At 45.9% G+C, this 27,789-nt stretch overlaps 7 protein-coding genes across 12 annotated transcripts; 4 read left to right on the top strand and 3 right to left on the bottom strand.

The window, feature by feature from the left end:
- Nucleotides 1–79: 79 nt before the first annotated feature.
- LOC6540677 (eukaryotic initiation factor 4A) lies at nt 80–4,249 on the bottom strand. 3 transcript variants are annotated; one of them, XR_001448606.2, is made up of 6 exons: nt 4,148–4,249; nt 2,742–2,968; nt 1,294–1,907; nt 952–1,175; nt 682–876; nt 82–566 (listed from the first exon to the last, which is right to left on the bottom strand). XR_001448606.2 is itself a non-coding variant. In XM_001968837.3 (5 exons), coding segments are annotated over exons 1-5 (1,212 nt in total). In that variant the 5' UTR covers nt 4,150–4,249; the 3' UTR covers nt 80–731. The 3 variants fall into 3 exon arrangements, 2 of the variants coding, with proteins under 2 accessions (XP_001968873.2, XP_015015358.1); XM_001968837.3 differs by having other exon boundaries at nt 80–876; XM_015159872.2 differs by lacking the exon at nt 4,148–4,249 and adding an exon at nt 3,151–3,398 and having other exon boundaries at nt 322–876.
- Nucleotides 4,250–4,990: 741 nt separating this feature from the next.
- LOC6540681 (profilin) lies at nt 4,991–13,019 on the top strand. 4 transcript variants are annotated; one of them, XM_026978483.1, is made up of 4 exons: nt 4,991–5,093; nt 6,296–6,590; nt 9,170–9,341; nt 12,454–13,019. In XM_026978483.1, the coding sequence occupies exons 2-4, from the start codon at nt 6,480–6,482 to the stop codon at nt 12,549–12,551; spliced, it is 381 nt and encodes a 126-aa protein (XP_026834284.1). In that variant the 5' UTR covers nt 4,991–5,093; nt 6,296–6,479; the 3' UTR covers nt 12,552–13,019. The 4 variants fall into 4 exon arrangements, with proteins under 4 accessions (XP_026834284.1, XP_026834285.1, XP_015015096.1 ...); XM_026978484.1 differs by having other exon boundaries at nt 5,021–5,150; XM_015159610.2 differs by having other exon boundaries at nt 5,021–5,197.
- A 2,041-nt stretch (nt 13,020–15,060) lies between these two features.
- On the bottom strand, nt 15,061–16,394 carry LOC6540682 (mitochondrial uncoupling protein 4). The gene is made up of 2 exons (XM_001968835.3): nt 15,679–16,394; nt 15,061–15,465 (listed from the first exon to the last, which is right to left on the bottom strand). Exons 1-2 carry the CDS (start codon nt 16,334–16,336, stop codon nt 15,110–15,112), a joined length of 1,014 nt encoding a protein of 337 aa, XP_001968871.1. The 5' UTR covers nt 16,337–16,394; the 3' UTR covers nt 15,061–15,109.
- Nucleotides 16,395–16,535: 141 nt separating this feature from the next.
- LOC6540688 (mitochondrial uncoupling protein 4C) lies at nt 16,536–17,705 on the bottom strand. The gene has a single exon (XM_001968834.3). It carries the CDS (start codon nt 17,605–17,607, stop codon nt 16,600–16,602), a length of 1,008 nt encoding a protein of 335 aa, XP_001968870.1. The 5' UTR covers nt 17,608–17,705; the 3' UTR covers nt 16,536–16,599.
- A 768-nt stretch (nt 17,706–18,473) lies between these two features.
- Nucleotides 18,474–20,792, top strand: LOC6540693 (AT-rich interactive domain-containing protein 1A). Its single transcript, XM_015159611.1, has 2 exons — nt 18,474–18,611; nt 18,662–20,792. The coding sequence occupies exon 2, from the start codon at nt 18,728–18,730 to the stop codon at nt 20,705–20,707; it is 1,980 nt and encodes a 659-aa protein (XP_015015097.1). The 5' UTR covers nt 18,474–18,611; nt 18,662–18,727; the 3' UTR covers nt 20,708–20,792.
- Nucleotides 20,793–21,887: 1,095 nt separating this feature from the next.
- Nucleotides 21,888–23,173, top strand: LOC6540698 (vegetative cell wall protein gp1). Its single transcript, XM_001968832.3, has one exon. The coding sequence runs from the start codon at nt 21,944–21,946 to the stop codon at nt 23,171–23,173; it is 1,230 nt and encodes a 409-aa protein (XP_001968868.1). The 5' UTR covers nt 21,888–21,943.
- A 3,336-nt stretch (nt 23,174–26,509) lies between these two features.
- LOC6540699 (vitelline membrane protein Vm26Aa) lies at nt 26,510–27,183 on the top strand. The gene has a single exon (XM_001968831.3). It carries the CDS (start codon nt 26,633–26,635, stop codon nt 27,059–27,061), a length of 429 nt encoding a protein of 142 aa, XP_001968867.1. The 5' UTR covers nt 26,510–26,632; the 3' UTR covers nt 27,062–27,183.
- Nucleotides 27,184–27,789: the final 606 nt, after the last annotated feature.

The following is a 27,789-nucleotide window of genomic DNA, read 5'->3' as shown; positions in this document are numbered from 1 at the left end:
ATATGTCAATACATTTATAGATCTGGGTGGATGCGCAGTGTGTTCGTATTTAGCGTAAAATGTTACTTCGCTTGTCAGCTGTTTCTTAGGAGTGGTATATTTAAACATAATGTGTACATATGTATTTTGTTTTGTTTTTAATATATTTTTATCAATAGTTCTAGAAAAAGCTAAAACAAAGGTGCGGCAAAAAGATGTTCTGATATTGTGGCTCTTGCGTTTAGTTGCTCGCTCTTCTTAGCACTTGGTATCTTGTACCTGATTTCAGATATTACTTTCTTTAGATAGATGCAAATGTTGGGTTTTTGTTGTTTTTTTTTTTTTTTATATTTGTATATATTTGTTGTTGCTGGTTGACGACGCAGTTTTAAAATTGATGATACACAGAGAACTAAATGGATACAGAGGGTTCCGGCTAATCGGCGATATTTGGTAAGCTGTAGCTAGGTGTTGTTGCTGCCGCTTCCGCTGCTGCTGATGTTGTTGCTGCTGCTGCTGCGCCGCTGCGGAAGATGTTGCTGCTCTGTCCTGGTTTAGTCCTTTTTCTTGGGTGGTCGGTCGGCTGCCTTTTCGAATTAATGTTTGAATAAATATTTAACTTGACTTGTTGATCTTTGAATAATTTATAGTTGCGCTCGGTTATCGATTTCGCAGTTCTTGTTTGCTGTTTTGCTCACTCACTTTTTGTTTAGAATTCTTTCTTAGTTGTTTTGCGGCTCAGCAGAAAAAATTTAAATCAAATCGGCAATATTAGCAGGCATTTCCTCAATAGTTGTGTGGTAGAACTGTTCAATATCCTTAAGGATTCGTCGATCATCATCTGTAATGAAGTTGATCGCAACACCCTTGCGACCGAAACGACCACCGCGACCGATTCTGTAATGGATTGAGAGATGATGATGATCATGATTAGTATAGCACATAGCTAGATGCATTCAGTGGCGAGGTTACCTATGAATGTAGTTCTCGCGGTTCGAGGGCAGATCATAGTTGATGACCAACGACACCTGCTGCACATCAATACCACGCGCCAGTAAATCAGTGGTAATCAGAACACGAGACGAGCCCGAACGGAATTGTTTCATGATGACCTCGCGATCACGCTGCTCCATGTCGCCGTGCATGGCCGAGACGGTGAAGTTGTGAATAGACATCTCCTGGGTCAGCTGGTCCACCTGAAGAAAGGGCAAACCTTTTTGTCAGCAATTGGGTATAGATTTCCAAACCTAACAGCTTTGCGATCGAAACTGAACCAATTCAGCTACACAAAATAATAAGAATGAGTGAATTTACCTTGCGACGGGTGTTGCAGAAGATAACCGATTGGGTGATGGACAGCGTATCGTACAGATCGCAAAGGGTGCCCAGTTTCCAGTTCTCCTGCTTCACGTTGACGTAGAACTGCTTAATACCCTCGAGGGTCAGTTCCTCCTTCTTCACCAGGATGCTAACGGGCTCGCGCATGAAGCAACGGCTCACTTCGAGCACATCCGGCGGCATGGTGGCGGACAGCAGGATGACCTGCACATCTGGGGGCAGCATCTTGAAGACGTCCTGGATCTGATCCTTGAAACCGCGGGACAACATTTCGTCGGCCTCATCCAGCACGAACAGCTTGATGTACTGGGTGCGCAGCACCTTGCGGTTGATCATGTCGTAGACGCGACCAGGAGTGCCGACCACCACATGGCAACCGGATTCCAGGATGCGGGCATCTTCGCGCACGTTGGTGCCGCCAATGCAGGCGTGCGAGTGCACCTTCATGTACTCGCCGAGCGCCATCACCACGCGCTGGATCTGCGTGGCCAACTCGCGAGTTGGGGCCAGGATCAGCGCCTGGCACTCGCGAATGGACGTGTCGATTTGCTGAAGGATAGCAATCGAGAAGGTGGCAGTCTTGCCAGTTCCTACGGAAGAGATTAAGATGGAATGGTTAGTATGTGGGATTTCGTGTGTGCTGCTACATATATACCGCACTTCAGTGGATGATGCAGATTACTGCGATGCTACTGACTATGCATAATTACTCTTCCAATTACGTGATATTCTTATGGAAAACGGAAGTTCCCCATTTTCTTTGCAAGTCTGTTGCTCAGGCGTAAACTTCACCAAAAAGGTGTTCTAGCTGTTAGAGAAAGTCACTTGCATGAAAACACACAACGTTCGACGCTGTTTTCCCTCGTTATGCCAGGTAGCTCTGGATCGTTAAAATCCTCACCTTTGTAGGCATTTCACGGTCGAACTGGGCACTAATCCCTGCATATACTGCGATGGGCAGGTGCACGTGGAATACAAAACAAGGGTTTTGTAGATGAACTCTATATTCATTTGTATATGGCCTCCTGTGCAAAATGGATTAGTGACGAATTCGCCATGTAGGTAGATCGCATTTAGCACAGATGACCTTAAAACGCATAGCAGCTGGAAGCGACCTTCTTTCTGGGAACTTTCTTCTGCCCGGGCGGACGAGAAACCGAAGCGCAGCTGGTCAGCAAAAAGTGGCGCGCAAGCGCAACGACGCCGACAATCGAAGAGAGCGGGCGGTACGGAGAGAGAGAGAATGAGAGAGCGCTGCAGAGTGGAATTTCAACAAAGAATACAAGGCGCAGCAGCTGAGTCATCGTGCTGCTTTTTCGCCGGATTTGCACACAGTGTCGTAAGTTTTTTCTTTGTGACTGATCGAGGGGGATGATGATGATGTTGGATATGGGGAATTGGGGGACCCAGAGCAGTTTACTCACCCGACTGGGCCTGGGCAATGACATCGCGACCCTTCACACAGGGAATGATGGCGCGCTGCTGGATGGCCGACGGCTTCTCGAAACCGTAACCGTAGATGCCGCGCAGCAGCTCCTCGCGCAAGTTCATGTCATCGAAGTTGTCGTACACCTCGTGCCAGGTGGACTCGATGACGCCCTCGGGTTCCATGCCGGCGGGGCCATCCTGAGGTATCTCACTTCGGTCATCCCTGCAAGGAGGCGAGAATGCGTTAGTGGGGCGGAACTACAATAGTGGCGACGGGACCGGGGGTAATAAAAAATTTTCCAGCCACATTTTGTTGGTTATGGCGAATGGCAGAAAAGGCGAAAAGTAAGGGCGGGCGGTGGAGGGAGAATCGAAAACCGCGAGCGCCGCTTGGCAACCACTCACATTATCAACAATAAAGAATTGACTAGGTAAACTTATATCCTGAATTTCGACGGCTTGGGCCCGGTTCACTTAATCAACTGCTTGCCTATTTGTCTAGAACGAATAACTGAGAATTTGAGCCGAACGCCGACTGTGTTGTTTTCTCGAGCAAGCGAGCGTTTTGCTTTTTCAGTCCGTTACGTTTGTGCTGCGATGCGCTCTGCGAAGCGGTGACTTTACGTATGAGACGGTAAGCGATAGGCTAGGCAGCCTTTTTGAGCGACGAGCGGCAAGAGTCCGCCCCTGAGCGTGTGCGAGCGGGACGACCGTAGTGTCGTTCGTGTCAATGTCAGCGGGCGAGAGCGGCCGAGCGATATAAGCACGTAACAGTGCGCCAGTGTTGCCTAACGCCAGTTGCGAATGGTAGTAGTCGATTTAAAATAGCAGTAGTTATGACAGTACGGCGGGTTGGAAGGGGGACACACGAAAACCGACAGACGACAGGCGAATTTTCCAAAGCAAAGCGAAAATTGACATGAAGCAAGGCTAAATCAGCCCACGGAATGCCGTCGTCCACTAAAGATAGCATCAGCGGTCTGCGTCATTGTCCAGTCATGAGTCAAGCGGACGGACGAGTGTGCGTGAGATTCAGTCAAGTGGCGACCAACGTCACCGGACTTTAGCAAATGTCCCCAATTCGGAGTACTACGTTCTGCGAGGGGGAACGGGGCCAAAGACCGAGGCTGGAAGCACAAGTCCAGCAACAAAACTCTCTTTGAGCAACCACTGCGCTCGTTCTCTCTCGCTTGCTCGCTCACCGCCTCTCGCTCCCACTCCCAGCACTGTCATTCGGGCGTGTAATTTTTTTCCACTCATTCTGACCGTCAGAAATTTAAAAACGCGTTTTTCTGCATTAAAACACACGGAGATGGTGGAAAGCAGTTGCGGAATCGATGCGGCACGAGTTCGCCTTGCGTCTTAACACACTTCGAACGCTTAATCTAGGAAATATACTAACATTTTCTGAAAATTATTTGGCACTTTTTATACACGTGCTGCTACTGATTTGTTAAAACCAAGCAAAAGAGGCTCCATCTTGCAAAAGTTTTAGTGATGTAAGAAAACATCACCGACTATCGATAGCTCGATCGCCAACTATCGCCAGCTGTCAGGGGATATCCAGCGATTCCGTTGCGCTTTTGGAGCGAAGCGGGTATCTACGCACGTAACGTAAAATTGTGCCAAAATTTTGGATTCAATTTGCACTTATTAATGTGATTTTGGAGGTGCCACCTAAAGTTCAGGGCTGCATAGCAAGAGCTAGGTGTCGGACTTCGGAGTCTCAATTGCTATCGATAAAATACCTATCAAAGTTCTCCACCAGGGTTTGAGGCCGGGGTTGCTACAACTTTAAGCGCTGACACTGTTTTGTCACAGTCATTTTATTTTAAAATATTTGAGTAAGACCTATTAAGTCCACTGATTTGATTGTATTATAATTGTCCAGAAAAAATATTCAAAGTTAACTCTATTAGCACCCAGCTTACTTTTATTTTTAAATTTCAATATATGAATGTAGGGAGTTCAATATCTACAGGTATTCATTGAAATGTTCCTGTATCGTTGGGCTGGAACCTGTTCTAAATCTGCAGTTATTAATTGAATTCTTCCTGAATCGTTAGGATCTGAGCAGCCATTTGTCATGGCAACTTGACCACCTGCGTGTTGTTGAATCATTTAAAGTATTAATTTTATAGTATTCAAATACGTAAGTGAATTTGAACTTTCTATGGCACTGGTCTAACCGGGTCTTTAGATGTCAATCACTGAAAACAATCGATTGTAGCGAATATCGTGGTCGAATTTCTGCACACATCGATTGTATCGAGTGAACAACGACTTGTGTTCCCGCACTACCGTTCATCGACGGTCACTCTGATTTTTTACCGCAGCGTGTGAACAGTGTGAGTGCCGTGGGTTTCCTGGAAATCTGTTTAAAAAGAGATTTCTCTGGGTTTACTGTACGTGGGGTGGTTAGAAAAAAAAAGCCAATCGACCAAAATTTTGGGTAAATTGCGTAGAAATCGACTTTCGTGCTGGGTGCACGCCTTAAATGGCGAAAACCCACACATGTACGCGCTACTTGGCCAACCGCGTTGGCTGTGCGTCGCCGTCTGCGAGTGTGTTTGCGTGTGTGCTTGTGTGTATAAGTGTGCAAAAAATTAAGTGGGAAAAGTTCAGCAGCCGGTCGGTATTCGGCATTCGGTCGGTACTCTGTATTCCATTCGATTTGTCAAGCAGCCAATGCTAACACACATATTGCGGGTGCGGTGCAGCGTAGCACATTATGATACGTGAGATGGGATTCGCACATATAGGCGTTGAAATTAAAGGCTATTTTTAATTTATGACAGTTACTCAGTGCCGGCCAAGAAAGTGGCGATTCATAACACTCACTCGGAGAGCCGCTGTTGAGTCATCGTCTGCTCTCACTCGCTCATTTGCATTGTCCGCAGCCGGCTGATTAATAACGGCCCGCCTCGTACGATCGTCTCGCTCGCACACCTGCTCCAGCCGCACCGTTGCACTCGCCCTGGCTCCGGCTCTCTCTGCCTCACTCGAAAGCAGTGGGTGAGTGAGCGGGTGACTCACCACGGCTTGAATTGAGCGCTTTGGAGCAGGAGCAAGGCAAGCAGCCCCCTGCAGCGCGCACTCTTTCGCCACTCTCTCTCGAGTGGGTTTTCTCGAATTCAAAATCGGTTTATGGTTCTGCTTTGCGCTCATTCGACTTTTGAAATCCGCCTCGAACGCTTCGAAAATTCACAGCGAGTCGGACGTGTGTGTGGAGCTGCGGCGTACGGTTTCTGTTTCTGTCTGTCTTGGTCTCCTTGGTCTTGCTCTTGCTCTTGGTCTCATCCCCCGTGCGTGTGTGTGTGTATATGTGAGTTTTTCGGAGGCGGAAAATTCGGCGCTTTGTGCAATGCACTACAATCAAAATCACTAGTTGTATATATATTATTATACATATATGTGCATAACACAAATCCGCCGATACCCGGCAATTTGTCAAGGGCGGATGCAACACCCACTGCCGCATAATAAAATACGATACGATTTGATAAATGTTAATTCATCTCTCTCTCTCTTTCTCCACCTCTCGTTGCAGTTGGAAGTAAGTTACCCCAAGAAAAAATCGTCGGTGTTGCGGTTTTTCTTTGTCTCCCTGCCAATTTCGTGTGACCCCCGAAACGAAAGTGCGACTCGCCGTGCGGTAAAGCAACAGCGATCCATATCCAGATCCATATATATATCAGTTTAACTAAATCCGCACCCACGACAAACAAAGCACCATGAGCTGGCAAGATTATGTGGACAACCAACTCCTGGCCTCGCAGTGCGTGACCAAGGCGTGCATCGCCGGCCACGACGGCAACATTTGGGCGCAGTCCAGTGGCTTTGAGGTGAGTACGTCAAACGGATGGATACGATGCAGTGGGTGGGAAAACCCATGGCATTATGGAATACGGACGGGAAAACGGCTAGTTGACAATGAATTTTCGCAAGTTCAAGGGTGTGACTCTCGCGCTGTCTCCCTCTCGCGGCCGCCATGATAACTTTCATTTGATAAAGAGCAACTCCCACCCTATCGCCATCGCCCTCGCCCTTGTCAGTTTCACCCCCTGCAGCGCCACTCCTGCGCAGGCCCGCTCCACACACACACACAAATATCCCCCCTCCCCCGCCGACGCTTTTGAGGGAGTGTGCGTGATCATGCGAAGCAGGGAGACCAATTGGGCGACCAAACCGATACGGATGGATTTCTGTTTATCGGTGACTCAGGAGGCGCAGCTTCGCTTCGCGGTAAACACCAGTGCACTTGCAAACGGCGATGAGTGTGTGGAGTGTGAATGGGGAAGGGGGAGCGGCAGCGGGAAATTTGATATCAGCGCAGCCGGTTCAAGTGTCTGCGGTGCTGTGCAACACTGGTTGCTGATAATGCAGCCCACAGGCGCCTGCCAGCAGCAGCCCCACCCCTTCGCTATCGTTCGCCTTTATCGCACTCAATTCCTCTGCGCCGTCGGCCAAAATAAATTCTCTTCATTGGAGCGAAATACAGAACCAAACCGAACAGAAGTACAGAAAATATCTTGAGCAGGCGATGCCGCGTCACCAGCGCAGAGTGAATCGAATTGAGTGGAGTTGACTCCGCTGCTGCTACTGATTTCGATTCTGAATCTGAATCTGCTACCATCGAATGCGAATGCTCTGAGCATTTCTCGTATGCGCGCCACGTTTTCGCCCTTCTGTGAGTGTGTCTGTATCTGTGTGTGTGCAACTTCCTGTCGACTCCGAATCCGACTACGAATACGAAAACGAATCGAACTCCAACTCCATGTGCTCTTATCCTGCTCTCTCTCCCCAGCGAGATTCCACTCGATTCGGGCTGCCACTCCCTAGTGCTTTGTCTGTCGTATGAAGTTTTCTCGCCGCTTATTGGATTAGAAACCGATTTTGGGCAAATTCGATCCGCTGCCTACGTCACCATCACACTCTTTATCTACCTGCCCATTTCTGCACGCGCATCACTTTCGTTTTATTACCTTTCGCTGCCATCGCAGCTGCCTTGTATTGTTGTTTTTCCCTACTTCGCATTACCCAAGTTACCCAGTTTCGATCTTGATTCGCATGAATCATTGTGAATACACTCAGGTTTTTCCTTTTCCGATTGATCAGCTGCGCTGATTGTTTTTGAGCTGCTAGTTAAGGCTTATCATAAACGTACATATGTGCGTATGTACATGGCTTTGTATCTAGAAAATCAACTTTAGGCGACAGAATCTGAGTGCCATCTAATGCCATATTCATTCATTCATTTGAAAAACTACCAATTTAGGAGATGGTGAATACGTTTTTTGGCACTTGTGGAATTTTCGCTATCGCCGTATAATGAGCTCTGCTTAGTTATTAACGTTTTTGGCATAGCTGTCTACGCAAAACCGGCTTTTCTCGACTCTTCTGCTCCGCTCTCCACATTTCTTTCTCTCACTCGACGCGCGTTGCGCTCAATGGAAACTTCTCGATGCCCAATTCGAGTGGCATTCGAATGTGTCACCCCGTGCGGCGAATGAGCAAATGAGTAACTATCAGTTGTGCGAGATTTTCAAATTAATTTCCCACCTTGTCCCCCGGCAGAAGCAGCTGTTACCTGGGGGATGGGGCTGCCAACTTGTTATGCATTTGGCCAAGGCTAATGACATTGGTGCTGCGCCTCTCTCTCTCCCACTTTGTCTCTATCTCCTTCTGTCCCATTCTCTCTCTCTCTCTCGCTCTCCGCACGGACAAGTCGGTGAAGTGTGCAAAACTTGTTTTTAAAATCCGAAAATCAAGACGGGCACACATCCCGTGTCCCATAGTAACATATCCCTTAGCCAACTCCACAGCCTCCATGTGCCACACCCCTCCTTTTCCACCCTGGCATCGAGTGGACCACATTTGCTAATGAGTTGGCAGCCGTCGTCGATGGTGCCAACTGTTTTCAAATGGGTGGTGGTTTGCTCGCAGTGGTTGCGTTGGTGGTGTGGTGGTGGGTTTGCCTTTGTTTGCGTGGGTCGTCTGCAGCTGATTAGCGCGATATTTTAACATAAGGTTTTGCTTTACACATATGTCTCGCATGTTTTTTGCCCCGAAAACATGCAACCTCCACCCGCAGGCTGCTACCCTATAATTTGGAACCAATACCACTAATATTTCATACCACCGTTCAAATGTTCGCTTTATTGCGCCCTTAGGGTCGTTCGAATTGTTGAGCGTTCAATCAACACAATATGATGAAATTCTTGCTTAAGCAAGTAGTTTAGTCTACAGCAGTAGGGGTTCAATATAGTTGGGACTGGTTTCTGATTCATATAATGACTACTATAGATGTGGCAGTATGTATTTTTGAGATGATTTGATGTATTAGAAATAATACAACAAGATCACGAGACCAGCCTATTACTAACTCCACCACTAACTCCCAACTTTCCTTACCATCTTGCAGGTGTCAAAAGAGGAGCTCTCCAAACTGATCAGCGGCTTCGACCAGCAGGACGGTCTCACCAGCAACGGCGTGACACTCGCCGGCCAGCGGTACATTTACCTTTCCGGCACAGACCGCGTGGTGCGCGCCAAGCTCGGCCGGAGCGGAGTGCACTGCATGAAGACAACACAAGGTGAGTTGGCATTCAAATTGGAACTTCCGAACTCAACTCCGAACTCTCTGTGATACCATTTCCATGTCAGAGGGTTTTCCGCGTTTTACTATCCACTACTTTACTGCAGTTCAGTCGCAAACACCTTTGCAAATGGGTTGCCTTATAAGATCTTTTCTTTATGAGATGTATCTCAATATCTTTCCATTTGCTGTTCTCTTGCGTTGGGAACTGAACCAAAATCAAAACCAATAGATTTTTAACCAAAGGTTTTTATCGAAATAAAATAATTGTCTTTTATTATTTGTTCATTTCTTATTATTTGTTTTGAACTTATTTTCATTTTAGTAGATTAGAAACTTATTGTGTTGTCATGGTTAGAATAATTGCCTATATCTACACAGTATGTTTATAAGTCTTATCGTGATTATATCGTTAAAAAAATGTACAATTATGCCAGAAATGTATCGTGATTCATTTAGTTCTGAATGTGTTTCCCCAAATTTGATCAGATTAGTCACAGCTTCGACATTACTAATCCTTATAACGTTTTAAGTGCAAAACAATATACAAGAAGAAAGGCACACCCATTTGAGGCTTTATTTTATAATGCCGAAAGAGAAAACCGAAAATGACTTAATTGGTGGATAGATAACATTGATTTTTAAAAGTGTATATTAATTCAGGGAATTTGATAGCTTTTGCTTGTGGTTTAACGAATTCGTCTACGTTTTATAAGGTTTCGTCGGCTGTCTTAGGAAAATTTGCTTAAAAATGAAAAATAAAAGAAATATAAAAAGCACGCAACTTATGCATACAGAAAGTAGTAAAGTTTGCCATCCGGTTTCATGGAACTACAAATTCTAGTTTGAGCATGAAAATGGCTGCAAAGTGGTTCCGCTGTTATCGATGCGTTGTCTGCCCCACCCCGATAACCATTATCAGATGGTTCTTTTTATAACCAGCCAAAGCAGCCAAAGCAAAAGGCAAACGGCAACGGCAAAAGACATTCTACAAAATGTTTAATGCCACTCGTTCTTCGAGACTTCTGACTTATCGCTGGTGAAAAGAATTTAATCCAAAGCCCAACACGCCAAAGGCAGATAAGTTATACTAGACCGTAAAATGAATTTGAAAGTTCTATTGAGTGATTTCTCGCACCTTGTTTTTGAGTGAGTTGGGAAAAACCTGCCTAAATTCTGTCTCAACTTTCAAATCTGTGACATTTAGCGCGAAGAACTCAAGGAAAATGAGAGTTATCATTAGAATTTTACGGTGGCTGGTGCCGCTTTTGCTCCATTTTCGGGGTCAACGAGCAGTGATGCCTCATTGTTGTCAGCCTCTCGAGATGGCCAAACGTTTGAAAACCCCATTCGCGCTCTCTCGGCCAATTTGGTTTTTTGTTTTTGCTGTTTACCGACGTCTACGACGACCAGTTTGTTTGCTGACGCGCCAGCCGCGCTTCCATATTTGTACAGTTTTTGCGGCAACTGTTGCGCACTGGCACACACACACACAGACACACAGACAAGGCGGCCAGCCCACCAGCACCGCCACCACCCGCCGCCCACCGCTGCATCGACAAGCTCAAGGTTATTGCCATAATCCATTTCAAGTGTAAATGTTGCACGGTGCAGCCAAACGCCGAGGCAGTGGCGTAAAAATAGCAAAATTGGCCACAAATGGCAAATGCTGTCTGCTGTCTTTCGCTGGTCCGCTTTGGACCTGGTCAGCAGGCAGCCAATGAAGGTAGTTTGCTGTCTTGTGCCTCGTCTCCCAAAGGCGCCTTCCAGCTGATCGGCTGCACTGCACCTTGCGCCCTACTCGAATTACCAGCCGACTGACCCACCAGCCAGGTGACTGGCGAGATTTGCTGGAGCGTTGCCTAGTCGCCTTAAATGTGTCACCGAATAGCCACTTTTGAGCTAAGCAATTTGTGGGGGCCTTGTTTTGTTTGTCATGCTCGAAAAACTGTTTGGCTGCTTAAGTTAATTTCATCAGCAGGTAGCTAAGTTGAGGTGATTATAGCCAACTTAACGGATATTTCGTTCAAGACATAGATTTACATTCATTCAGTAAACGCTTACCAAAAGATATCAATATATAAATTGATTATTATATTCTTCTAACAATAAAATTAAATATAATTAATGCTAAATTTCATTTAAATTGTTAAGACTGCTTTGTGAATAGAAGTGTCTAGGCAAGTTATATTAATATATGTATATAGAACATACAAAACTGTCGGTAACTTGCGTTATTAACAAGTTGGTTATTGTTATGCTCATAATTGGTATGTAAATGGAGTGGCGTTATCACCCATTGATACTGTCGCATCGAATTCACTATTGACTTGTGGACTCTCCCCGCAAACTGTTGATATGTTGACAGGTCATCGGTGGTGGTGCGAATGTGGCGTTCACTTGGGTGCCGCTCTTCTGGCTCACCGGCTAGAAAGGCTCATGGGTACGAACCGGGTTTATTGACCCCACAGCGATATGATTCGATTCGGCTGCTGAGCTGGCGTCCCCACACGACACACACCACACAGACAATTGGGTGTCCATCAGTTGGCTGCTCATTTGATTAATGCATTAGCCACTCAGCTCGAGACCTGTCAATCGGGTCCGTTCTCATTTGCTCTCGAGTTGTCCACTGGCCGGCCGGCCAGTCAGTCGTCCGTCCAGTTTTCACCTGGAATTTGCGGCGGACTGGCGCGCTCTTTATTGATCGCTTTATTCATAATTTCCAGCTGGCATAGAGAGATGCTTCTACTGCTACCTGCTACTGCTACTGCTGTTGTCAAGAAACGGTTAGTTCTTATTTTTCCGGCGGCTGACGGCGGCTTTCTCCTCGCTTTCGAGAGCATTGTCAACCGTCTGAGAAATGTAGCAATGTGTCAATGGTTTACCAACGATGAAAATGTTTACCAACGGATAATGTAGATGGGCATAGGAATTGTGTAGGAATTGCGAATGAAATGGTTACATTTAAGTCACATGCATGTCCCTTTTCTAGGAGCTATGTATCTATATGAGTGGCATGCAGGATTTCTGCGAACAAAATCTGTTTACTAATCTCACTGACTGGAAACACAATGACTAATGCACCCTTCTTCTTGAATCTCTTGCAGCCGTGATCGTTTCCATCTACGAGGATCCCGTTCAGCCCCAGCAGGCTGCTTCCGTCGTAGAGAAACTTGGAGATTATCTGATTACTTGCGGGTACTAGGAGAATAAATCAACACAAACACCCCCATCAACCACAACAACAACATACACACACACACACCAACAACTACAACTACAACAGCAGCAACAAATTTGATAAGAGCGAACCGTAAATGAACTAATAACACATAAAAAGTAATTATTAATATTTAAATGTATGGGAAAAAAGAAAACCAACGGCCAAGAAAGAATTTGCGGTTTTTTGTGTGTAGCAGAGGAAATGGATCGAGTAAAAATGCATATGCTTGAAAAAAAACAAAAAAAAATGTCAAAAAACGCAAATAATTACCCAACTACAACAAAATTATAAATTTCTGCATTATTATATTTAAAACATTTTGGTTTATACGATAAAAATAAAAGGAAAACACAAAACTATAAAATGGCCCCAATAATTAAGAATTCAGTCCTCAGCTTTGAACGAAATTTACCAAAAAACTATAAAAAAGAATAATACAAAAAAAAAAAACATAAAAACAAAAACACAGACATATATTTGGCAACCTAAATTGTAAGCGAAAAGAACTGCAAATGCAACCAAAGCAACCAAAAATCGAAAAAGATTAACAACCGAGAACAACAACAACGCAAAGCAACGCAGGCATTTTTTGGAACGATTTTTTGTATAGCAATATTTACACAACCGACACAGTTTATGTATTGTATACTCGTACATGCATAAATCCACACGCAGGTTTTATATATATACATATATAGAAAGAGTGAGTGAGAGAAGATTTCGATTTGAACGGAAAGGTGGAGAAGGGAAGGGAGGGAGCGGTAGCCAGGCGAAGGGCAGAGATGGAGAGTAGCAACCAGTATAAATAAATATCTCTATATATATATTTATATACGTAAACTATTTGAAGATCCACGATGCTCTATTTTTATATGTATGTGGTGGAGGGACGATGCCCAAATGGAAGAAGAATCGTGAGTACCAGGCGCAGTGGTCGACTTTTTATACACATGATCATACCACACGATGTCGAATGGGAAGAACTCCGAAACAATCTATACAATACCGAAATAACTGCTCCATCGTTCATATTCAGATTCCGTTTTCCATTGCCAGCCAGTCTTATAAGTAGGTGCCTCTCTCACTCTCCGTTCAAAGTAGTTTGCCATTATCCATTTTCCATCGACTGCACTAGGATAACTCATTCTGATCCCGGGGTATCATTATCACCTTCATCCTAACGATAGTGTCATGAGCAAGCCACATTCATATGATGGCTACGTTTAGCTAACTCAAATCTAAGGTCTTCTTTCGCGCTCTCTAACACAACTAACCGAACGAAAACGCCCCCAAAACCAAGTCCATGACTCGACCAGCTCCATACCCTCGATTCCCAGTCAACAGTTCCCGATCAATTTGCTTACGAGCTAAGGAGAACTTGAAATGAAAACCGATTGCATAAATATATGGATATAAATCATATAAAATACGATACTTTAATACTATTAAAATGAAAAGCGAGTGAGACAACCGAGTGTGCTCCTCACCAAAAGTAAGCACCTTGCGCATTGTTCTTTGTATCTGGGTTTTGGGTTCTGGGTTCTGGGTTCTGGGTGGTGGCTATCGGAAATCGATGGATCGTTGAACCGCGCTCCTATCGCGGTTCCCAAAGTCATTTCATGGTCGCATTAACAATTCTCTGTGCATTTATGGTTTCTTTTAATTATTTCAGAAGACAGTCCGCGCTGCGTTGGCCACTTTTGGTATGTGCGATTGGTTGGCCAGGTTATTTTCGTCCAATGGGCAATCATTTCAAATGGTTGACGCAACTGCGCAATTATTTTTTGTCAAAAAATAAGCAAAAAATGTTCATAAATAAAACATATTTATTTATTAATTTTTCTCTGCGCCTCGTCCACTTTGCAGCTGCCTTTTCTTTCAGTAATTGTCGTTTTTGCATACTATTGCTCGCCTGTCATCTGCTGCTGCCAGCGAGAAGACATTGACCCACATTATTCATCCATGCCAGCAATGTCTGAATTGTAATGATATTTCTGGCGAGGAACAAGTGACAACATTTGGCCTCCACATGTGCTCACTTTCGCTCTCTAGAAATGTTCGAGCGCTATTCATTTGTTTTCGCTATTTCTGGTGAAAACTCAAATTAATCATGGAAAAAGCTGGAGTGGAGCGATAAAGGCGAGCAACGCGTAAAATTAATCAAACATTATTTATTATATGGCCTTTGGCTCGCAATTTGATGCTCGTGTGCCTTGTTTTCATCAGCTAACGGAGCATTCAAATATCTTTCGCCGCGGGTCGCGAGTGGTTTTCCACTTTGGTTCCATTCAATTAAGTATGCTAATCTAAGTTTCCACCACTTCGGAGCGCTGTCTTGGCCGATTGTCTACTGGCTAGCATTGGTCGCCATTCAATCATTCAAACTGCGGTCAAATGCCATTAAAGTTACCCATATTATCCATCCACTAAGGAATTCGTTCGGATGGATTGACCTAGGAGCTGCCCACGAGTGGTGCATCAAATACAGTTTTCTTGTATCTTTTTAAATAATAAATCAGCAGAATTTAAATAGCAGTAGCCTAGTAACCTTCACTGCCGCGAAAATGTCTAATCTGCTCGAAGGTCATCCAGAACACCACTGAGGCAGGTCCGACACGCATCCAGTAGGGAAGGAATCCCTTGTACATGGCCAGGAAGCCCTCCTCCCTCACCAATCGGCTTAGGCAGTCCAGGGAGCCCTTGTAATGCAGCCCGCGTCCCTGCTCATCAGTGGGCTGATTCATGATCCGGGACTTGACCACGTCCGCTGGCAAACTCAGTATGGCATCCGCTACGCCGGCGGTCATGGCGGCTACGAACTGGACTTCTCGGTTATCCACCAGGTCGAACTCGGCAATCAGCATACGCTTGCACAAGTCGTAGCAGCTGACGTCCCCTTTCAGGAGGAAATCAGAAAAGTAGTTTAGAGCCTTGGATTCAATTCATAAAGTATTCTAAACATTTTCAAAGTAGGAAGAAATGAATTGCCTCGACTATCGCATACCCATTACCCGGTAATACACTTTACAATCAGATATAGATGGCGTCAGGTGGCAGTGAACATGTCTATTTCATCCGAACCTGGTTCATCCCCGATCTTAAGGCTCACCTATGGTGACGAGTGCCGAGCGCCACGTGTTTGGAACCGTTCCCTTCCAGAGCCCCGCCACACCACCCGTTCTGTAAATGGAAGTCAGGGCCTGGAGGACGTTGTGGATGCGTGGTGGTTCGCCACGCAGACGCCGCTGGCCCTCCATCTGCATCTGGATCTTTATGAGCTCGGTGGGATTGGTGAGCACGCTGGCAGTGGCGCCGGCCACAACGCCACTGATGCAGGAACCCAGAAAGGAGAGCTGCGGTCTGCCGTCCGCGTCGGGCACGATCATCTTCTCACGCATATAGTCGTAGGTCAGCATTTTGATGCCACTGAAGAGGGAGTGGCGAAACAGCATGGCGGATATGCCGCCGTAGAGCTTCAGCAGACCCTCCTCCCTGACGATTCCCATGGCAGTGGCCAGCAGACCCCGGTACCTAGCCTTCTGACCCACCCTGCTGGCGATCTCGCCCTGGATCTGCATGCGCGTCTTGCACACGTCGAATGGATAGCCCACGATCTCGGCACTGCAGGCGGAGGCGAATGCCGTGAGGTAGAGTTCCACTGGCGGTGTCTTCTTGTTGGTCACCAGGTACTCCAACTTGGGTGTCTCCTGCTCCTCGGAGTTATCCCACTCCGCTGGCCTAAAGACTGTGTTAACGCTTTTTCCCATTTAAGCGATATGTCTTTGGTGTTTGTTGTGTGCATTGGAATATAAAAAATAAAATAAGACAAACACTACGAAACAGTAAGACAACAAAATCATTTCATATTACAGGCTGCGATTGGGATTAAAACTATTTTCATAATGAGCAGTTAGTTACCAGTTGAAAATTCTTTTCATTTGTTATAAAAATCATAAAATTCATAAGGTCAATAAATATTTTACTTGCTAAAAGGCTTACAAAATACGATACCAAGACGGAGTGTGTGCTCCTAAAATCCGCTCTGGCCTTCCCACTGACGCAGCTGCTCGACGGACAGCCAAAAAAGCACCGAGAAGGGTCCCAGGCGAAACCAAGTGGGAAAGAAGCCCTTGTACAGTATCAGGGCACCCTCCTCCCTGACCAGTTTCCGGACGCAGTCCACGGAGTTCTTGTAGTAGAGATTCTTGCCGCTCTCGTCCACCGGCTGGTTCATCATACGCGTCTTGATAACATCCGCCGGAGTGCTGAGCACGGAGGCCGTTAGCCCGGCGCACATGGAGGACAGGAAGCGCAGCGGCAGGCCCTCCTCCAAGTCCAGCAGGCGCTTGAAGGTACGCTTACTGATGTCGTAGCTGCCCACATCGCCGGTCGTCATCAGGCAGGCGCGCATGCAACTGGGCCCCACGCCCTTCCACATGCTGGGCAGTCCGCCGCGCCTATAGATGTCCACGAAGGCCTGCACCATGTTGTTCACCCGCACATCGTAGCCCAGCTGGCGACGGCGGCCCTCCGTCTGCATTCGCACCTTGACGATGTCGAAGGGATTGGCCAGTGCCTGGGCAATGCAGCCAGCCGTGAAGCTGCAGCTCAGCGCCATGTGAATCCTGAGCACCTCCTGGTTCTGCTCGTTCTGGTAGAGAAAGGGGCGCCGGAAGACGTCGTATAAGACCACGCGCAACGAGTTGAAGATCAAATTGCGGGTCACCATTGCCGAGAAGCCGGCGTATAGTGACTTGAAGCCCTCCACTTTGATCATGTTGCTTAGGGTGGCCCGGAAAGTGGGCATCGTGGAGCCCGTCTTCTTGGCCTGCTCGCCATCCACCTGCATGCGGGTCTTGGCCACGTCCAGCGGAAAGACACACGACTCGGCCAGATTGGCTCCAATGAAGGTGTTTATGTACAGTTGAAGCAGATTGCGAGCGGTTAGAGGTTCAGCCACGTTTGTTGGAGGAAAGCGCGGCATGTCCTCATTGTATAGGGATCGAAGATGCCAGTATTCTCGTTCATCCTTGTCCATTGTAAACTCGTAATTTGGTCAGTAGTTGGAATCGCTTGCGATTTGTGTTTAGTAAGCTACAATTTAAGTGTTACTTGTCGCAAAAAGTAGACGACACATCAAAAAGCGTCTGCGATTTGACTAGGAAATACTTCGCTACTTCTCCATAATACCCATCCTATGCAAGAATGCCATATGTGAGTCCTTAAAACCCACGTACCCTGCATTCTGCTTTGTTAAGTGTTCCAGGCGGAAGGTGGAACATAACTGACTTAGTTTAAAGACCATGGAACACGCACCGCCGCACTTAGTCATCCCGGGTTAGTGGAGGCCCTCCCACGTGGTCTTCCAAGTGGGTCAGGTCAGTTACCATGAAGTGGCCTACACTCCCGACAATCTAACACTCGCTGACCGACTGACCGATTTGGCTAATGTCGGTTAGCCAGCAAACACTTGTGTCATATGTGCCGCACACTTTACGAAAGTGCTGACCACTTTGAAGTCGAAAGAAACCCGAGGAGTTTGTTGAACTGTCCACCACGCCAAACGAAATCGCTGGTCGAAACTTGCAGGAATCAGCTGAAATCGAAGCGATTGAATATGCTGAAGTATGGATGCAGATGCTCTATTATCATGAGAACTACTTAGATTAGTAAGGAATGCTTTGCCAAAATAGGTTTAGAAAGCGTTCCCATCTTCAGTATCCCCGAAATATTTATTATTTAAATAGAATATATACACATATAATTAAATAAACTTTTTCTTGTACAAACGTCGACTGGTTCGATTTGGAATGCCTCCAACTCTTCACTTGGAAGTGTATTTTGGCTACGATTCGAACCCCTTTTGGCCAGGTCCGTTCAAAAATTGTGTCTGCATGGGTTTTTATTCAGTGAAACGATTTTCAGGTGAATCAAACTCCGATTACCAGTGCAATCCACCAGAACATCGCGCTCCATAGAGGAAACATACATAGTTCCCAAACGAGGAAAATTACAAAAGACTGCTTCGGGGAACCAAGTTGGGTAAGTTGTGTGCAAGTTGGAAGGCGCCTCTAATGGATCTTCTTCCGCAGCAGAGGGTTCTGGACTATAAAAGCGCTGCCCATTGGCAAACGGAAGTTAGTGAGCGGAAGAAGAACATGGATATGCAAGCACAGGCCTTGAAGCTGATCTTCCTTGGGACATGCCTGGCCATTGGGCTATCGGTGATGCCAGGAGCAAGTGCAGCCGGACATGAAGTCAGCCCAGCTTCCGGGGATGTTCTGCATCGCAGCAAACGCACCATGACTACCATCTGCGTGGAGATCAGGCCAAGTAGTCCGCAGGATGAGCCGTATTATATGTGCCGTGGAGCCAACTTTGGTGGCGACAGCAGCCAGCAAAGTTGTGTGGAGGTCAGAAACCAAGGTGGCCAGGGGGAGCCATTCTACATGTGCCGTGGAGCGGATTCCCCAGTACCAGGAGCTGAGAACCAGCCCTCCATGGAGCACATGCCTCTGTTAAACCCTCAACCCGCTGTACACCACGATGCCGGTCACAACTTTCCCGTGTTTCCCGCCTTTGAGGGCGGGTCATATCCCCATCCCCAGCAGGCAGTTACAGAAGATCCCACACGCATTCACCAAGTCCAGCCAGCGGGTCCGACGCCATACCAGGAGCAGCCCCACCACCGGCCTGTTCCTCAGCAGCACCAGCCCCACGCCCAGTACGGATTCTACGGAGGCCCCATGGCAGCCCCTCCAACTGCACCTCCAGCGCAGTCAGCTGGCGTGCCGGAATTTCATCACCCAACTGTGGGCAGCCCGCCAGCAGCTCCACCAGGAGTTCCAGCTGGCCCAGGCCCAGCGTCCACGGCCCCTTCGTATGATCCTGCAGCATTTGCGAGGTCACCAAGTCGCCCCAAAGAGAACGAAGTAGCCGGGAGCGGCAGGCATCGATTCGCTTTCGACGACGATGTACTGGCCGTGCCGGATGTGGCATTCAGACGAGAGGAGCTCCAACAGCAGTACCGCAGGCCAGTGAGTCAGCAGCGACCCCAAGACCAGTTGATGTGGGTGCCGCTGTCGCAGACGCAGGATCCCGAGAACGATCCGGTTATGAAGGCGTTCTACAGCAGTCTAGGAGACGAAAGACACTCCGCACAGGAAGCACCGGTGGGCAACCAGGATGAGCCCATGGTGGGACAAATGGGACCCGGCTACAGCCCATACCCAGAGGCTCCTGCTCCACCGACCCTGCCGCCACCACCTCCGACCTATTCCCAAGCCAATGAGTCCCCCGCTTCCAACCCATACTGCAATGGATGTTCTGCCACAGCACCACCCATCCAATGTCCCACGCCACTGGACAACGGCATGAGCTACAGCACCAACTGTCCGAGTTTCCAGCCGGTCATCATAAGCATGCCCTGCTACGCACAACGGCCACCGACTCCCTACTTTGGACTGCCCAGAGCACCAGCACCATTGGCGCCCGCAGGTGGCTTTGGTGGTGGATTCGGGTTGGGAGCCCAGCTGGGAAGTGCTTTTGGCATGAGTCCTCAGATGGGTGGACAGGGATACGATATGGAGCACCAGGTGGGTGGCCCCTTCGGCATGGGTATGCAGCTTGGAATGGGAATGAGCCCATTCGGACCTTTCGGAGCCCTGAACCCTTTCAATCCATTCAACAGAATTCTGGGAGCACCAGCTCCCAATCCGCCAGCACAAAATGGTCAATTTTTCCAGCGTGTGTTCAAATTCAACCAGGACGCTGCCACAGTCTCGACCACAGAAGCTGCTCCATCCACAGAAGCCCAATCGGAAAGAGGCGGAAAGCTGAACTTTTCCAGCAGCACTCCGGCGACGCCCAGCTCAGAGCAGCCAGATCCCATTGTGGGTGAAGACCTGGCGAGTGAGGAGGATGAGGACTCTGCTGAAGCCATTGACAAGGAGGATGAGCCGGCGGTGACCACACCGCTCCCAGCCTCCGAGGCTGATGATTCCGCTGACGCTTCCGGAGTCCCGGCCATCGTGAGCAAGGCGACGGATCTTCTCAAGCCGACGGACAAACGGAAGCGACACCGCCAGCGTTCCAGCGGACGTAGCCCCCAAAAGCACAGATACCTGCAGCAGTTGTAGTCCCAAGATCTGCGAATGGTTCGCTCAAACCAAATAAAGATTTACTTATAATGTCAGAGGAGTAGATTTATTACCAGGCAGGTATCTTAAAAACATATGTATCAAAACATAAGATACTTTTGCATAAAGGGATCTTTCAAAATCATTTGTTCATGCTGAATATGAAAAATTGAATCGTTGCATCTTTTATTTTAGAGCTTTTTGGCTTTGGGAAGTTTCCCGCACGTATCTTCCCTAATATTAGAATTTTAGAAATGTAAATTCAAATAAATGTTTTTCGTGCTACTATTTTTAGCCAGCGGTGTAATTAATGTTTTCGAATAGCAATGCGGTCGACATCTATAAATACTTTCTTGAACATATATACTTGAATTCATTATTGATCGCCTCTTAAATTATTACCACTGTTCAGCCGATGAGTAAGCCCATGATTACTTTAGGAAGTATATTTTACGGCAACCAATGTATTTGTATTTGTTGTGTGTTTCTGAGCACATCTCTTTGTTTTTCCCCACCAACTTCCGTTCAGCCAAGTGCATTTTGCTTTCGATTGGCCAGCCTGATGCGGATTAAGCCAAGGCAGTCACGCTCCACGGAGCAAACAGGAACCTCGACTGGTGTTCGCTACCGTTTAATAATTTCGAGCACGTAAGGGAACAATTTGAATAAACAATAAGGAAAGCAAGTCAACAATAAGGAAAACACAAGTGTGTGGAGTCATCGGCCTGCCAGCGAGGTTATTGGGACTCTTGGATCTTCGACGAATTGGGAACACCTGTTGGGGCTTCTAAAAATTGGGTTAGACATGGGTTTTAAGCTCAAAGTTCAGTCTTAATCTGGTGCAGGTACCAGCCAATCTTTATAATAAGTTTTAAATACCCTTTCTTTGCTTTAGATGATTTCACGATTAAGAACTATGAAGCTACTATGAAGTTAGCAGCTCTATGTTGCTCGTAGTTTAACATGCGTACTTATAATTTAAGCTCATTAATTCTTAATTTCAATAATTTATATGGTGCTATGAAAACCCGAACCTTTAATAGTAACACTATAATACCTTCAGTGTTTACTTGGCCAACTATTATACCCCATCGCAGGTATCCACATATGCTGACCTGGCATTAATCCGCCGTGGTTTGCAGCTCCAGCAGTCCGCTGCAATGGGGAGCCACTGCTTCTGGTAGTTGCAATTGAGAGTTCGACCCGCGAGGTTAGTGCTACCAACGCAATCGCCGCATGATGATGCACTCCAGAAACAGTTCGTGGACTCTGACGCTGCTGGCGCTGGGTGTGGTCCTGTCCACTGCAGCCCAGGATGTGTCCAGATCGAACCGGATTGCCGTGCCGGGGGAGCCGCTCTACTATCTGATGGCGGATGCGGGTCCCTTGGTGACCCCGAATGAGTCGCTGAAGCGCACCAACCGCTCGCTGCTCAAGTGGTGGGATGATCTCTTCCCCCGCAACAACTGCTGCAACAACAACAATAACAACAACTGCAACAACAATAACAATCTGGTGTATCCGCCAGCTCCACTGCTCCCCGCGCCCGCTGTGCCCAACAACTGCAACGGGCTGCAGCTGCAAGATCTGGATCCCTTCAAGCAGATGAAGCTCTTCAAGAAACTACCCGATCTGTTTCCCACACCCAGTCCCTGTGGCCAGTGCGGCGGCGGCTGTGGCCAGAACAACTACGTGGCACCGGTGCCACAGAGTCCTTCCTACGGCGGTGGTGGTTACGGAGTCCTGCCCAATCCCGAGTACGATGGCCCCGGCGATGGCGATGCGGGCTATGTAGCGCCGGCAGCTCCTGCCTACGAAGCACCGGTAGCACCTGCTCCCGCCTACGAAGCTCCTGCACCACCAGCTCCTGCTTACCAAACTCCAGCACCACCAGCTCCTGCCTACGAGGCTCCAGCACCACCAGCTCCTGCCTACGAGGCTCCAGCACCACAGGCACCTTCTTACGAAGCACCAGCACCACAGGCACCTTCCTACGAAGCACCAGCAGCTGATTACAATGCTCCGGCTGCACCAGCTCCCGCCTATGAGCCACCAGCACCGAGCTACTCCCAACCACAGGCTACACCCGAAGTCTATGGCAAGGGACAGGGGTACAGCCAGCCGGCACAGCCAAGTTACGTGGCAGCACCACCGGCACAGATCCTTTACCAACCCATCATCTATCTCACCACTCCACTGGCATCGAAGTCATCCGCCCAGGTGGAGTATGATGGTCAGACATATGCCACTCCAATAGCACCAGCTCCACTGCCACCAGCTTCCGTTTACGAAGCGCCATCGCAGAGTTGCTACCAACCGGCGGCGCCACCTGCCCCAAACTATGCCACGCCCCCGTGCCAAACGCCCATCCGCCTCTCACTCATCGACCAGCCGTATCGAGTGGCTCCGGAACTGTTCGAGGAATACAACTACCGCCTGGCCCTGGGCTCCCAGAATCTTTTGTAGTTATCTAAACGCTGATGCTTGACCAATCTGTAAATAAAAGTCTTCTAATGATTTCTGGCTTTGTTATGTCACCTTGGGTGGAAAATTGTTTAAAACCTAACTTTTGCTTAAGATACAGTCTGATACAGTTAAATAGTTCTAGATAAATACAGCTTACCAAGTATTAACCATAAAAGGATCTGAGGTGAGTAAAATGATGTGGAGAATGAAATATCAGCGTAAAGTAATTTTCGATTTTAATTGCAATACAAATTATTTTGCAATTTTTATTATTTTATTAGCATCAGCGAATATGAAGAAAACATATAATACATATATTCTTGCTGTACAGCATTTTTGCAGTGTATTAAATTTTATAAAAAAACTATGGAAAAAAACTTTTTGTGTTATTTATTTTTTTGCTCGTACAAGTATGTTCATTATTTGTTCATTAATAATAACTTAATACTGTTAAGCTATTATAAAATATGAATATTTAAGATGAAGAGAATATTAATATTAGAATATTGTATTCATGTTAATACTCTATTGCACTAGAAGTACAGTGTTAATATTTAATGTTCCTATCTTTGAAATTAAATTTAAGTCTTGGATCGCTTTCAAATTAATTAAAAAAATAAATATTTATTACTGTCTTCCCCATTTTAACTGCAATCATTTTAAAATATCTTCTTCACCAATGCAATGCATACTTTTTGGAGAAATTTAATGTTGATAAATGATAAAGAGATAAACGAAGGGAGTCTTGTCGTTCAGTGTAACCCAAATCGACTAAAATTTTGTTTAGCAAGAATGCAATTGCGCTAAAATTTTGGGTCACTTATTTGATCGGAAATTCTGACTTTAAATAGGGCTTACTTCGTTACGTCGAAATGTGTGTACTCTGCCATTAAAACAGTGGCATATTTATTAAAGCGCGCATAATTTTTACAAGGTTTATCAATAATTATTATCAATAAATAGGTTTCTTGTGGCATATATATAAAATAGATTTTTGATAAAAAATAAATTTTGAAAATCTAAAAGTTAAAACATGCATATATTTTTAAGAGACTAACACAAATATGTTGTGTGTATCTAAGCTAAGTACTATGTACTTAATATTTATTTGTAAATTTAAAAAAAAATTTAACTAATGCAAACGCGCCAGTTTTATACACAGTATCACGAGATATGCATTCGTATGCCTTTATATACACCAAGATGGGAAATTATCTAACAATTGATTTCAAAATATCTGCAAGATACACATCTTCTGCACGGTTTCGATGCCGCCTGTTTATACAGTTGCGAGTTCTTGCCTTCCCTCGGACTTATCACCATGTGTTGGACAATATGGTGGGTCTTCCCACTCCCATTTCATCCGCGTGCAGATATCGCCCAGCCCTTCCCTTGCCCCTATGGATTTCTCATGCCTAATCCGCAGACCGCAAAGATTCCGTGATGACGTCGGCAACTACGAGTATTTGTGCTGGCAAAAGGCTGAAATCAGTCAGTTGGTCGCTCGTTCGTCGGCTTCTTTTGCCCCTCAGCTTTCGATTTCGGATTCAAATGCCATGGCAAACTGCTAACAATGCACCCAGACTTCCTCTCGTATGCGGGAACCAGGCTGCCTGAAATGTGATAATCACCCAGTGATTGCAGCCATCCCATGTCCGCAGTCCAACGCAATGCCAAGCCATCGTGGCCATGACCATGACCAAGTGAAAGTGGCCGCTCCATGCGCCCATCTCCAAGTCCAGTGAGTCAGTCCACGCCCATGTGGTCATCACTAGTCGTATCCATTCGATGCGGTTACTTCCTCACTTTGCATGTGGCACGCATTCCTCACCGCCGACGATCATCGCGTGCCGCCTTACATCATTTTTAATAGCCGTTGAGTGAGCGAGAAATACCACTAATTAATTAGCGCTCACTCTGCCACAAGATTGTTGCACAGCACTCACATATGACGTACTGCTGTAATCATTGGTGGGCCCACCAACATGAGTTCGCTGCGGAAACTCCAGTTCTTGGAAGATCTATCAATAATTTGTTTTTAAAAGTTAAAATGATTCATTTGCATTGCTGTCGAATGGTAGTCTTAAATTTAAAACAATTATTATATGGTAAAATGGTATAATAATGGTATTTGGTATAATTAAAATGGTATAATGGTATACCAGAAGTTTTCTTAAGAAATAAAAATTAGTCATCTTGCCATTTTGTTTATGAAAACGAACTAAGTGACTCCGATTTGCCATTACAATAAACACATTACACAGTAAAAACATTATTACTGTTTTTTCAACTTCTGCATTTGAAGTCAATGAATTTCAAGGGGTACACTTTAAATTTACACTTTCCTTTTCGGGATACATGTAATTCCCAAACAGCTTGAATCAGACATGTGACTACAGAATATGATAAGCTTTTTAATATGACCGAAAACTGTGGGGACTAAATCACATTAGCGAAGTTTTAATACAAAATTATACAAGCGAATTAAATTTTTGGGGAATTTGTAACAATTAATTTATCAGACTCAGAAGTAGTTTTCTTCCTGATTAAATATTTAAATGTTTTACTACTTTAGATGTTTTAACAGACGCAAAACTGATTTATTTACGACTTTAGTAGGTAAGGAATCGTATTCAAGGAATTGTTTTTGCTGCAAGCCATTACCATTAATATTTCTGTTAAATATTTCATAACTTCCTGATTTAGTTCAGCCCTTAAGAAATTCCTTAGAAGCTTATTTCATTGATATGAAAACTTTAAATCTAAAAAATGTTATAGTCTGTAAAGTTATCAATACTATACATTCCTTCTGAAAAAGTCAGTTTTCTCATACAGCAGAAAGCATGTTCAGCTTAGAAAGCCAACAAATCTTTAAGAAAGTTTCCTTAAGCGTTTTATCATATTATCATGGACATATATGTATATTATAAAATACTATATAATGGCATTAACACATTTATTTGTTAGAGTTAAGTAATGATTCTAATAATTAGATGGAACATATAATATCATGTGCCACGAATCACATCATTCATATACGGGTCACAAGTCTGGCATTCCATTTCGTAACATTAATTCTTTGAAAGGGGGGCGTCTTTTGTCACTCCCACCACTCTCAAAGTGCAATGCACTAGATATCAACCATAAATCGCCAACCTAAACGTTCCGCTGCTCCGCCCGATGATGACCCCAAAAAGCTGACGATGTGGTGCTACTAAAGTCAGCGGTATACATTTGTGCATTGGGCTGATGGAGCAGAAAAGTAATCAAGGCAAAAACGAAGAATAGACCTTTTAGTTCTGACCACTAAGTTCTGCGCGTAGTGCTAACTAGGCAGATTGGACAGCTATATAACAGGCCCCAATGCCTGGGATTGGCATCAGTCACCTTTGGTAACTACCAGCAGCCCAACCAGCTCCCATCCGCCTCCAGCTCAATCTTCAAACACCAACAATCAAGATGAAATCCTTCGTGTGCATCGCTCTGGTCGCCTTCGCCGCCGCCGCTCTGGCTTCGCCCACCAATGTGGCTTCGGCCACCGGCTCCACTGGCACCACGGTGACCACCCAGGACGGTGAGCTGGAGGGAGTGACCGGACAGGGATTCGGTGACCTGACCCGTCTCCGCAAGTCCGCCTACGGTGCCAGCTCCGGCGGCTATGGCGGCTCCAGCATCCCAGCTCCTCCCTGCCCCAAGAACTACCTGTTCAGCTGCCAGCCCAACCTCGCCCCGGTGCCCTGCAGCGCTCCCGCCCCCAGCTACGGATCCGCCGGCGCCTACTCCTCCCCGGTGGCCACCTACGTCGCCCCCAGCTACGGCGTGCCCCAGCACCAGCAGCAGCTCTTCGGCGCCGCCTACGTGCCACAGACCTACGGCTACCAGTACTGAGCACCAGCTCCTTACGACTGCGATGACGCCCAAGGACCACGAACCGATCGCCGAGAAACATAAGCTTTGATGGACTTAACAAAAAATATACCCAAAAATATGAACTGCAATGAAATCACTAAAAAAAACTTAATCATGAATTGTTTTCATTAAGGGCATAACTAGTTTCTAGCAGCCCAAAACCTCAAGGTATATGGGAAAACCATTCTGATACCAATAGAACAATGCTTAGCCAAGATAATCCTTATATCGAATTTGCCACTTATGCCACTACAAAATCCGATTAAGATAAGTTAAGTTACGGAGTTTAGATCTTCAGCCTTGGGGTATTTCTTAATTTTTTTGAATTTGTACAACACATCATCACATCACATCAGAAAAATTACGAAAAACTTAAAAAAAAATAGATTTTTAAATTTGAATGCAGATTTTTAGAGAATAGCGTCAGATACAGTCTGATAAGTAAGATACAGTCTGATAAGTAAGGTTAAATAGTTCTAGATAAATACAGCTTACCAAGTATTAACCATAAAAGGATCTGAGGTGAGTAAAATGATGTGGAGAATGAAATATCAGCGTAAAGTGATTTTAATTGCAATTCAAATTAATTTCGCAATTTTTATTATTTATTTGCATCAGCGAATATGAAGAAACATATGAAACATATATTCTTGCTGTACAGCATTTTTGCCGTGTACTAAATTTTATAAAAAAAAATTTTGAAAAAA

Source organism: Drosophila erecta, unplaced genomic scaffold, assembly GCF_003286155.1.
Source record: "Drosophila erecta strain 14021-0224.00,06,07 unplaced genomic scaffold, DereRS2 tig00000055-arrow-pilon, whole genome shotgun sequence".
In the NCBI taxonomy this organism is placed as follows: Eukaryota; Metazoa; Arthropoda; class Insecta; order Diptera; family Drosophilidae; genus Drosophila; species Drosophila erecta.
Note: the sequence above shows the minus strand (reverse complement) of the source record. Positions and strands in the feature narration are given on the sequence as shown.

Coding starts and splice junctions, on each gene's coding strand:
- LOC6540681 (XM_026978483.1), top strand. CDS start 6,480: ATGAGCTGGCAAGATTATGTGGACAACCAACTCCTGGCCTCGCAGTGC. Junction 6,591..9,169: donor CGCAGTCCAGTGGCTTTGAG/GTGAGTACGTCA, acceptor ACCATCTTGCAG/GTGTCAAAAGAGGAGCTCTC. Junction 9,342..12,453: donor CTGCATGAAGACAACACAAG/GTGAGTTGGCAT, acceptor AATCTCTTGCAG/CCGTGATCGTTTCCATCTAC.
- LOC6540677 (XM_001968837.3), bottom strand. Junction 1,908..2,741: donor CATTGCCCAGGCCCAGTCGG/GTGAGTAAACTG, acceptor TCTCTTCCGTAG/GAACTGGCAAGACTGCCACC. Junction 1,176..1,293: donor TCTGCAACACCCGTCGCAAG/GTAAATTCACTC, acceptor CCCTTTCTTCAG/GTGGACCAGCTGACCCAGGA.
- LOC6540698 (XM_001968832.3), top strand. CDS start 21,944: ATGATGATGCACTCCAGAAACAGTTCGTGGACTCTGACGCTGCTGGCG.
- LOC6540688 (XM_001968834.3), bottom strand. CDS start 17,607: ATGGACAAGGATGAACGAGAATACTGGCATCTTCGATCCCTATACAAT.
- LOC6540682 (XM_001968835.3), bottom strand. CDS start 16,336: ATGGGAAAAAGCGTTAACACAGTCTTTAGGCCAGCGGAGTGGGATAAC. Junction 15,466..15,678: donor CTCGGCACTCGTCACCATAG/GTGAGCCTTAAG, acceptor TCCTCCTGAAAG/GGGACGTCAGCTGCTACGAC.
- LOC6540693 (XM_015159611.1), top strand. CDS start 18,728: ATGGATATGCAAGCACAGGCCTTGAAGCTGATCTTCCTTGGGACATGC.
- LOC6540699 (XM_001968831.3), top strand. CDS start 26,633: ATGAAATCCTTCGTGTGCATCGCTCTGGTCGCCTTCGCCGCCGCCGCT.